The 12,046-nt window shown below is 43.5% G+C and overlaps 1 protein-coding gene across 1 annotated transcript in view; it reads right to left on the bottom strand.

Annotated features, from left to right (window-relative positions):
* Positions 1-11,631, bottom strand: part of dchs2 (dachsous cadherin-related 2) — a 52,385-nt gene extending 40,754 nt beyond the window's left edge. The window contains exons 1-2 of the mRNA XM_046326457.1: positions 9,568-11,631; positions 659-850 (exon numbers count right to left, since the gene is read on the bottom strand). Of these exons, the coding sequence (XP_046182413.1) occupies positions 659-850; positions 9,568-11,316 (1,941 nt within the window). The 5' untranslated portion in view covers positions 11,317-11,631. The remainder of the gene's footprint in view (positions 1-658; positions 851-9,567) is intronic.
* Between the last annotated feature and the right edge of the window lie 415 nt (positions 11,632-12,046).

Below are 12,046 nucleotides of genomic sequence, written 5' to 3'. Positions count from 1 at the left end.
TTTCGCATTTTCAGTGATCAGATTTTCCTGCGCTTTTCGATGAAACGCACATTCTGTTATAGTCACAGCCGTGATTCAACCAGTTTTATAAAACGTCTGAGTGTTTTCTATCCACACATACTAATCATATGCATATACTATATTCCTGGCATGAATAACAGGGCGCTGAAATGTTGTGCGATTTTTAACAGAATGTTCGAAAAAGTAGGGGGTAGGAGTAACAGGTTATTAAGCTGCTTCAGAGAATGCAAAGTGTGCCTACTTCGAAGAATCTTAAATATAAAATACATTTTGATTTGTTTAACACTTTTTGTTATTGCATGACTCCATGTGTGCTATTTCATAGACAAATGTAAAATAGTTTAAAAAAAATATTTAAAAAAAACTTGAATGAGTAGGTGTCCAAACTTTTGACTGGTACTGTTTATATTAGAATGGTCCACCACCCAAAGGACATCCAGCCAACATGACAACAGTGGGAAGCATGGGTCAGCGTCCCTGTAGAATGCTTTCGACACCTTTTAGAGCCCATGCTGGACTAATTGAGTCTGTTGAGGGCAAAAGGGTTGGGGAGGTGAAACACTATTGGGAAGTGTTCTTAATGTTTTGTACACAGTGTATAACTACTAATATAACTACTTGATCATTCTCAACTCACCTGATCCTCAGCTTTCACTAATAAATCATAGGTCGCCAGGCCTGAATCCCTGTCGATATCCTGTGAGATGCAAAGCTCTCCAGAGTCTGGGTTGATTTGGAAGAGAGGGTGCGTGTCCTGTTTATCAAAGCCGTCAGAGATGGAGTAGCGTACCGTACCGAAATCCCTGCCATCCACATCAGTGGCCACAACCTGCAGAGGGTAAGGAAACATCCTCCATCACATGGGTTGTAAGTCAAAGTTCTAAACACAGGTTGATATAGGTCTTTGTAGTTGGAATATTAAAAAATATCCATAGGAATGTAACCAATTCTAGCAATTCAGCTTGTGGTCGCAAACTAAAGGGAGTGGGGCGTGATTCACACCACAATTTGAAAAATAAATTAACTTCACATGTGTTTGTTGGCCAGGTAAGGCCCTTTAGTTTCTCTCATAAATGTTGTTTTCCCCATACAGGACCACCAGGGAAGAATTCAGGGCCCAGTATTTTAGCTGCTGACCCATAAGCTCCTTTGTGGCCTATGACCTTTATGATGGGGCTCAATCTTGACGCCATGTGTTGGTTGACGAGAGATACCAGGTTGCCCATCTGGGCTGCTTCCTTTATCTCATTAAGACATTAGCTATGGGGGAGGGTTCGTGGCAAGGGGCACAGCAAACACATGACAAAACAATTGGATAATGACCCTAAGGATCATGACCACCAAGGATTACCTAAGCCAAGTCTGAGTGTACGTTAGCGGAAACGTGAAGGGATTGAACATGTGGTTGTAACCGAAATCGTATTTACGCCGGTATAGCTCTTCAGGAGAACATCGACTTGGCTCTGACGGAGGAATTACAGTAATCTGTGGCCATACAAGAGGTGTGCGTAATACGCTTTCTATGGTTTTGGCAAATGTAGTAAGTTGCTTAGGTAGAGGATGAGGGCACCTTTTCCAGGAGCTCTACCTGCAAATCGCTTTGAAGTTTGGGTTTAGCGCTAAAGCCAGGGAGTTGGGTGGAATGGTGCCAAAACCCTAATCACAACATGTTTTGTCAGGTCACCTTATGGAGGTCAGAGGACGGCATCACATCAAGTTAGCATCCCATAAACTAACTTCTACCTGAAAGGGGAAGACACGCAACACTTTCTACTGTCCTTTATGTGGGGGGAAAAGCATCATTCAGGAATAGTACAAAAGAGTTTTAGCAACTTATGTTATACATTTAATTTTTAATGATGACTGTGTTACTACCTCGGACAAAGTCTGACAATATCACCTGGGGCTTTAACAATGACTTGTCTACTTGGCAGGTCTGCCTAAATCTGATGTTCTATTGTATCATCTCTGTGGATATGGCGCCATCTATTAAAACCAACACACACAGTGGGTTGACAAATACCATATTTCTGAATGAGGGCCTTTAAAAAAATGTTGTAGGTACGTAAGTTTCTTCTCCCATAACTGGTGGTACTAGGCACAGTGAGCTTGTTGGAGACAGTGAGACAAAACGATAAATAGCCATCCTTATCCCAGGGGAAAAGAGTATGAGCAGAAGACCTGGATCAAAGCAAAGACCACGTGAGACATCACTCACTTGTAAAGGACTTGCACAATGTCTACCAGCAAAGATGTAGTGTGAATCCGCATACAGGCTGTAAAATAACAAGCGGAGCCAAGAAGCTAGATAAAGACCGCCTTTGAACCTGGGGATTCTTTGATGGGAGTTTATGACCGTTTGTCTTACACATACACCAAACGCAAAACATGGGAGATTGCAGGTACGTTTCAGAACGTATATGACGGATTCATCTCACCGTCCCCATTTGATGGTGCCCTTCCCTTCCCACCATAAAAGTGATATCATGCCGGGCTTTATTGACTATGAGATGAGGTGTTAGATACAGGTCAAGGTCTGCAACAGTTTTCAGTTGTTGCTTACTCATATGCATGCAAATGTAATGATTCCTTGCTGTGTGTGTACACAGAGGGCACACTGGCACGAGAACTACCCCATTGTTTGACATACCAGCTAACACTATACGCACAACAATGCAATCACATTGAAAAGCCCAAGCAGAGGTTCTGCCTCATGTCGTGTGACATTGCATGGCTCTTTGACCGTGTCCAGCTGTATTACAGTTGACAGCTGGGACACTGTATACATAGAATCGAGGGGAATGAGGGGGAAATACTACAAGCGTTTCCTAATACTGGTTCTAGGGACTTTTTTGTTGTTGATGTAATGCATATAAGCTATACAGTTGTTCATTTACTGGTGAGTGTAGTCGTGTATCAGACAGTGCTATCATAAATGAAAAACAATGTGGAAGTGGAAATATACAGTGCATATTCAGACCCCTTGACTTGTTCCACATTTTTATTCTAAAAATGTATTAAATTCACACACACAACCCCATAATCACAAAGCAAAAACAGGTTTAGAAAGGTTTGCTAATTTATTAAAACATAAACTGAAATATTACATTTACATGAGTATTCAGACTCTTTACTCAGTACTTTGTTGAAGCACCTTTGGCAACGATGGCTCGAGTCTTGTTGGGTATGACACTACAAGCTTAGCAAACCAGTATTTGGAGTTTCTCCCATTCTTCTCTGCAGATCCTCTCAAGCTCTGTCAGGTTGGATGGGGAGCGTTGGTTGCACAGCTATTTTCAGGTCTCTCCAGAGACATTAGATTGGGTTCAATTCCAGGCTCTGGCTGTGCCACTCAAGGACATTCAGAGACCAATCCAAAAGCCACTCGTGTCGTCTTGGCTGGGTGTTGTCTTGGCAGGGTGCTTAAGGTCGTTATCCTGTTGGAAGGTGAACCGTCGCCCCAGTCTGAGGTCCTTCATCAAGGATCTCTCTGTACATTGCTCCGTTCATCTTTGCCTAGATCCTGACTAGTTTCCCCAGTCTCTGCCACTGAAAAAGATCCCAACAGCATGATTCTACTACCACGCTTCACCGTAGGAATGGTGCCAGGTTTCCAACAGACGTGATATGTTATTATGGTGTATTGGGGTATTGTGTGTAGATTGCTGAGGATTTTATACATTTTAGAATAAGGCTGTAACAAAAAAATGGGTCTGAATACTTTCCGGCACTCTGTGTAGTGTAGTGTAGTGTAGTGTAGTGTAGTGTAGTGTAGTGTAGTGTAGTGTAGTGTAGTGTAGTGTAGTGTAGTGTAGTGTAGTGTAGTGTAGTGTAGTGGCAGGGTAGCCTAGTGGTTAGAGCGTTTGACTAGTAACCGGAAGGTTGCAAGTTCAAATCCCCAAGCTGACAAGGTACAAATCTGTCGTTCTGCCCCTGAACAGGCAGTTAACCCACTGTTCCTAGGCCGTCATTGAAAATAAGAATTTGTTCTTAACTGACTTGCCTAGTAAAATAAAGGTAAAATAAAAAATGTATATGAGCATAGTGCACCTTGAATCAGGAAAAACAGACTCCTTACTCATTTTCATAATACCCCTTTTCCACTGCCATTTCTTTCCCAATTTGTGTTTTTGTACTTATTGTGCACGGTCTTCCCCTCTGATAGCAATTAGTCTTCCACAATTACGTTTCGGAAGTTAATTTGTTAACAGATTGTCCTACTCAGAAGAATTCTAATGAGGGACGGCAGAAAATGGGCTCAGGATCAGCATGCCCAGTAGTGGCCCTTTTATAACAGCTGTCTTACTGTTCAACCTATGAACACAATGAGTGTTAATGTCTATTTCTTCAACCCCATTCCTCAGCATAGCAAGTGCTGTGTGGCTGGAAAAAAATTAAGTACGGTGCTTTTAATAGCATCCCAATATTGCTGAAACTGAAATTGTTGTCCTTGTTTCTCCCACCATTCAAACCTGCCCATTGGCAACTACACAGACAGACTTTGTGATTAATGGTTCATTGTCATGGCCCTTGACTTGTGCCAAGCTAAGGAGGTGGTACCAAGCATCAGATCTGTCATATCACATAAACACTGGGCTGGACTGGGTCAGTGTGTTGGATCCAGCCTGGACAACACTGGTGGCTTTGTGAACACAGAGAAAGCATGCCACTGTCCCAAGAGCGAGAGAGAGAGCGAGAGAGAGCGCTTGTACCCGCAAGAGTTGATGATTAATTTGTCCACAATTTTGTAATTTGGGCTGATAGGCCTCACCTTTTAAAATAAAAAGGGCCATATTATTTAAACAATAATTTCATAGAAACATACTTGTGGGAATTTAAAAAAACGAATATTATACTACTGTGCATAGGGTAATCCCATGGTAACAGTGTTCACAGAGACCTGGTTTTTCACTTTAAAATGCATGCTAAACAAAAGCCATTGGTTGAAAAGTTAAACCAACCAACTATCCACAAGGACATTTTTTTTAAACAAAAATTCACTGAATTTGACAAAAACACATACTTGAACAGCGCAGATGTAAAGCTTCGTAACAGTTTTCCAAAAACTCTTAAATGTCTGCAGAAAGAATTGTGTCCCCGTTGTGATTTGACAACTTGCTTTTATTATTGAACAACATCTGAGTGCATTAACATCTGATAACAGAATGATGGTAAACTGACATCAGTTATTTAAAATGGTACCCTAGAGAATGGCTGACGTGTTACATGCCCGTAATCAATTGTGCTATTTTGTTCATTTATTTGCATTGTTTGTAACTTATATTGTACATAATGTTGCTGCTACAGTCTCTTATGACCGAAAATAACTACTGGACATCAGAACTGGGATTACTCACCACGGACTGGAAGAAGCTTTTTCCTTTAACGAGTCTGACGAGAAAGATATACTGCTCTACCGGGAAAAGGCCAAGATGCACGACATTTGCATGAAGAAAAGACGGAGGAAAAGAGATCAGGCTGCCTTTTGAGAAACCGTAGGCGAGCAAGTAAACTCCCATTGCCACCAATTCTACTTGCTAACATGCAATCATTGGAAAATAAAATGGATGACCTACGATTATCCTACCAACGGGACATTAAGAACTGTAATATCCTGTGTTTCACCCAGTCGAGGCTGAACGACGACATGGAGAATATAGAGCTAGAGGGATTTTCAATGCAACGGCAGAACAGAGAAGCTAGGTCTGGTACGACGAGGGGTGGGGATGTGTGTCTGTCAATAACAGCTGGTGCACGATGTCTAATATTAAAGAAGTCGAGGTATTGCTCGCCTAGGGTAGAGTACCTAAGGATAAGCTGTAGACCACACTATAATTATTCGTAGCCGTTTATTTACCACCACAGACCGATGCTGGCACTAAGAGTACACTCAACCAACTCTATAGGGCCATAAGCAAACAAGAATATGCTCACCCAGAAGCAGCGCTCCTAGTGGCCGGGGACTTTAAACGCAGGCAAACAAATCAGTTTTACCACATTTTTACCAGCATGTCACGTGCAACCAGAGGGGGGGGGGGGGGGGGGGGGGGGGGAACAAAAGAAAAAAAAACACTCTAGACCACCTTTACTCCACACACAGAGATGCATACAAAGCTCTCCTCCACCCTCCATTTGGCAAATCCGACCATAATTCTATCCTCCTGATTTCAAACAAAAACTAAAACAGGAAGTACCAGTGACTAGCTCAATACGGAAGTGGTCAAATGGTGCGGATGCTACAGGACTGTTTTGCTAGCACAGACTGGAATATGTTTCGGGATTCATCCAATGGCATTGAGGAGTATACCACCTCAGTCATCGGCTTCATCAATAAGTGCATCGACAACGTCATCTCCACAGTGAGCATACGTACATAACCCAACTAGATGCCATAAATTGCAGGCAACAGCCACGCTGAGCTAAAGGCTATAGCTGCCGCTTTCAAGGAGCGGGACACTAATCCGGACACCTATGAGAAACCCCGCTATGCACTCAGACGAACAATCAAACAAGCAAAGCATCAATACAGGATTAAGATTGAATCCTACTACACCGGCTCTGATGCTCGTCAGATGAGGGGCTTGAAAACTATTACGGACTAAAGGGAAACCCAGACGCGAGCTGCTCAGTGACGCGAGCCTACTAGACGAGCTAAATGCCTTTAATGCTCACTTCGAGGCAAGCAACAATGAAGTATGGATGAGAGCACCAGCTGTTCTGGATGACTGTGTGATAACGCTCTTGGTAGCAAGACCTTTAAACAGGTAAACATTCGCAAAGCCGCTGGGCCAGATAGATTACTAGGACGTGTACTCAAAGCATGTGTGGACAAACTGGCAAGTGTCTTCACTGACATTTTCAACCTGTCCCTGACTGAGTCTGTAATACCAACATGTGTCAAGCAGACCACCATAGTCCCTGTGTCCAAGGAAGCGAAGGTAACCTGCCTAAATGATTACCAAACCGTAGCCAAACACAAGTCGGTAGCCATGAAGAGCTTTGAAAGGCTGATCATGGCTCACAACAGCATCCTCCCGAATACCCTAGACCCACTTCAATTCGCATACCGCCCCAACAGAGCCATAGATGACGCAAACTCAATCGCATTCCACACTGCCCTTTCCCACCTGGACAAAAGGAACACCTGTGAGAGAATGCTGTTCATTGACTACACCAGTGCCCACAAAGCTCACCACTAAGCTAAGAACACTGGGACTAAACACCTCCCTCTGCAACTGGATCCTTGACTTCCTGATGGACCACCCCCAGGTGGTAAGGGTTGACAACAACACGTCTGCCACGCTGAGCCTCAACACTGAGGCACCTTAGGGGTGTGTACTTAGTCCCCTCCTCTACTCCCTGTTCACCCACGACTGTGTGGCATAACACGACTCCAACACCATCACTAAGTTTGCTGACGACGCAAATGTGTCGGCCTGATCACAGACAACGATGAGACAGCCTATAGGGAGGAAGTCAGAACTGGCAGTGTGGTGCCAGGACAACAACCTCTCCCTCAATGTGAGCAAAACAAAGGAGCTGATTGTGGACTACAGGAAAAGGCGGGCCGAACAGGCCCCCATTAACGTCAACTGGGCTGTAGTGGAGCTGGTTGAGAGCTTTAAGTTCATTGGTTTACCCATCACAAACAAACTATCATGGTCCAAACACATCAAGACTTAAGAGGGCACGACATGGGTGCCTGATCTGTACTATATAGAAATGCATTAATAAGGATATCTGATCTATTTACAGGGCTGTGGCGGTCATGACATTTCCTCAGCCGGTTATAGTCATGCAAAAGTCGGCTCAGGTCTCATGGTAATTTACCATTAATTAATATAAAGCCTTCGTAACGACAGGCCTTCACGCATACAGCCTGCATACAAGCAGCTGATGGCACGTCTACATTTAAAAAGTCTAAATCAATTTAATATACCAAATCACAATAAATCCATGATTTATTTTAGTCAGGTCTAAAGAAACATGGCCTTACTGAAAAGCTCAGTGATTTGCAACGTGGCACCATCATAGGATGCCACCTTTCCTACAATTCAGCTTGTCAAATCTCCTTTGGGATGAATTGGAATGCCGACTGCGAGCCAGGCCTAATCACCCAACATCAGTGCCCGACCTCACTAATTCTTGTGGTTGAATGGAAGCAAGTCCCTTCAGCAACATTCCAACATCTAGTGGAAAGAATGGAGGCTGGAATAGCAACACGGGGGGGGGGGGGGTTAAACTATACTTTTGGCAAGACAGTTAGGACATCTAATTCCAGAAAATTATGTAATGGCTTTAGAAGCTTCTGATAGGCTAATTGACATAATTTGAGTCAATTGGAGGTGTACCTGTGGATGTATTTCAAGGCCTACCTTCAAACTCAGTGCCTCTTTGCTTGACATCATCAGAAAAAAAAATTGTAGCCCTGGTTTATCCAAACACCTGAAGGTACCACGTTAATCTGTACAAACAATAGTACGCAAGTATAAACACCATGGGACCACGCAGCTGTGGGACTATGCAGCAAAAAGTGCAAATCAATCCCAGAACAACAGCAAAGGACCTTGTGAAGATACTGGAGGAAACAGGTACAAAAGTATATATTTCCACAGTAAAACGAGTCCTATATCGACATAACCTGAAAGACCGCTCAGCAAGGAAGAATCCACTGCTCCAAAACCGTCATAAAAAGCCAGACTACAGTTTGCAATGCACATGGTGACAAAGATTGCACTTTTTGGAGAAATGTCCTCTGGTCTGATGAAACAAAAATAGAACTGTTTGGCCATAATGTGTTTTTGCAAGCCGAAGAACACCATCCCAACCGTGAAGCACAGGGGTGGCAGCATCATGTCGTGGGGGTGCTTTGCTGCAGGAGGTCCTTGTGCACTTCACAAAATAAATGGACAATAACCCCAAGCATACTTCCAATGTTGTGGCAAAATGGCTTAAGGACAAAGTCAACGTATTGGAGTGGCCATCACACAGCCCTGACCTCAATCCTATGGAAAATATGTGGGCAGAACTGAAAAAGCGTGTGTGAGCAAGGAGGCCTACAAACCTGACTCAGTTACACCAGCTCTGTCAGGAGGAATGGGCCAAGATTCCCCCAAATGATTCCCCCAAATGATCACTATTATTCTGACATTTCACATTCTTAAAATAAAGTGGAGATCCTAACTGACCTAAGACAGGGAATCTTACCTAGGATTAAAATGTCAGGAATTGTGAAAAACTGAGTTTAAATGCATGTAAACTTCCGACTTCAACTGTATGTGGGGTTTTGTAACAGAATGACAATACACTAGGTAAATAATTTCTGCAAAATTAGATATAACATGTTGATGTTGGTTGGCAAGGGCCTTAACATTGTGTTTTGATACATTTCAAATACTTTAAAGCTTTTGATTTAATTTGACAACAAATATTATGTGCTCCTATGAACTTGACGTTGGTGCTCATGGGTCCTTTTACATGGAAATTGCCCAGAATATTTTTTTCACATTCATTTATGCAACACACAAACTAAACTAGCCAACATACCTGTAAAAAGCAGTTCCCAATCTGGGTGTGTTCCGGGACGGACACATTGTACAGCTGCTGCTGGAACACAGGCTCGTTGTCATTGACGTCCTCAACCATAACGGTGATGGTGGCTGTGGAGGACATGGCTGGTGACCCCCCGTCGACCGCAACCATCAGGAACCGCACCTCTGTCTCCCTCTCACGGTCCAACCTGGCTGCTGTGGTAATGAGGCCTGATTCTGGGTCGACGTTGACCAGGTGGTCTTGGTCTGACTGTAGGATGGAGTAGAGGATGGCTGCGTTGACCCCGTCGTCTGAGTCTCTGGCCTGCACACTCAGTAGGGAACTACCCTGGGGTACATCTTCAGATACAGACACAGTGTAGATGTCCTGGTCAAAAACCGGCCGCCAATCGTTGGTGTCGGTGATCCTCACCACCAATGTGCTTTCACTCTTCAATGGTGGGCTACCGAAGTCAGAGGCAACCACTTTTAACTCGTACAGCCCCTCTTTCTCCCTGTCCAGCTCGCCGTCCACACACAAGGCGTACAGGAAGTCATCAGTCTGTTTCAGGGTGAACTTCCCGTCGCCACCGTCGAGGGTGACCCTGAGCCTCCCGACCTCTCCCAGGTCGGGGTCAGAGACTGATATCCTCGCAACGTATTCCCCCATACCTGCTCCTTCCGACACCTCAGCTTCCCCAGTTTCACTCAGAAACAATACGTTGATAATGGGGCTGTTGTCATTGATGTCTAGTACCCTCAAGGCTACAAAGGTGCTGCTATACTCCGGCTGGGCACCATTATCCCTCGCCCTGACAATCAACTCATAAAACGGCTGTGTCTCAAAGTCTAAGGGTTTGTTAACATGGATGACACCAGAAGTTCTGTTGATGACAAAGAATTCATTCGGGTCACTCTGGCGTCGGTTGATCTCGTAGGTTACGAGCCCGTTGTCTCCGAGGTCCAGATCTGTGGCGTAGACCTGACACACAGGTGACATTACCAGAGCATCCTCCCACACTGAAGCTTGGTATTCAGTCTGATTGAACACAGGTGGGTTGTCATTTTCATCCGAGACGTGGATATAAACCTTAAGTAGTCCCGTTTTAGGTGGGATACCCCCATCAAATGCCTCAATGGTCAGGGAATAAAAATCTCTTGTTTCTCTGTCCAATTTGTCAGTGAGGATGAGGTCCAGGTTGAATAGATTTCCAACCCCCTCACGATATTTCACCTTAAAAATATTTCCCATCTCACTTTCAGTGATGCGGTAACCCCGAGTTCCAAACTCACCCTCATCCTGGTCTTTAGCCCCCTCAAATTCAAAGCGGGTTCCTGGAGGACTTAATTCTGACACAGTCAACTCCACCTTTTCAGTGGAGAATACAGGAGAATGGTCATTTACATCTTTAACCACTATTTTTACCTTAATCACATCACCTGTGAGAGTGGCTGCCACAAATTCATACTGATCTCTGCTCTCCCTGTCCAGCACCACAGCTGTTGAAATTATTCCAGTGTCTGCATCTATTTCCAAGTCTTTAAAAACATAAGAATCTCTACTTTCAGATATAAAAAATCCACTGCTTGGAGTCTGTAACCCCGCTCTTATATCCCCAACAATAGTCCTCGCGGGTAGTCCCTCTTCAATCGAGAGACTGAGGTTGTACACCTGTTGAGCAAATGAGCGCTCCCACAAAAGACACACAGCAAATAGTTGAAATAAAGTCACCGCATTTCGGCGGCTAATTCTTGCCCACGACATTTTATATTCCGAAGTTTAATTTACATATTTCCGTGTAAAATTACTCTCAAAAACGGGGAGTCTTGAAGATAACGTTACTCACGTTTCAGACAGACACTCGAAATGAGGACAGATAACAACACATCCTTGCGCTCGGTTAGAGGATAGTTCACTCTTCAACATGTAAAACATGGTTACACTGTTTATTTAACGTAATATGATTAGGTCCCTCGAAATATTATAATATTAGAAAAATAGTAATGCCCCGAAATCCGTCGGGTAAGAATACAGACTGAAACAGCGCTGGTACTACCGGCAACCCAACTAGAGCGCGCAGCACGCACCTTCAATGACGCGAGTGTCCGTGACCTTGACTGCCTGTCAGCTCTAATTAGGTCACGTGAGGTACAGTATTTAACCTTTAAACATCCAGATGGAATGTTAAATTCATCAGCACATATGTCAGTTGTTGCAATTATTTAATCAGATTAAAATATGTTTAATAAATTGTGTTTAGATAAAGTTAAAGAAAATGTCAATGTCCCCAGAAAATCTAATGCAAGTAATATTAATGCACACAAAATATGGTACTGTAATTAGTCACATCATTTGAAGTGTATTATCTTAAATGTAGGCCTAAACGTATTATTTCTCCTGCTCATAATTGTCGAATCATAATTATTAAGATAATCTGTCATCTACTGTTATAGATGCAATATTCTTAACCTAGCAATATTCTTGTGCCTGATAT

Source organism: Oncorhynchus gorbuscha, linkage group LG24 (genome assembly GCF_021184085.1).
Source record: "Oncorhynchus gorbuscha isolate QuinsamMale2020 ecotype Even-year linkage group LG24, OgorEven_v1.0, whole genome shotgun sequence".
Taxonomy (NCBI): Eukaryota; Metazoa; Chordata; class Actinopteri; order Salmoniformes; family Salmonidae; genus Oncorhynchus; species Oncorhynchus gorbuscha.
This window is presented reverse-complemented; position numbering and strand designations above follow the sequence as displayed.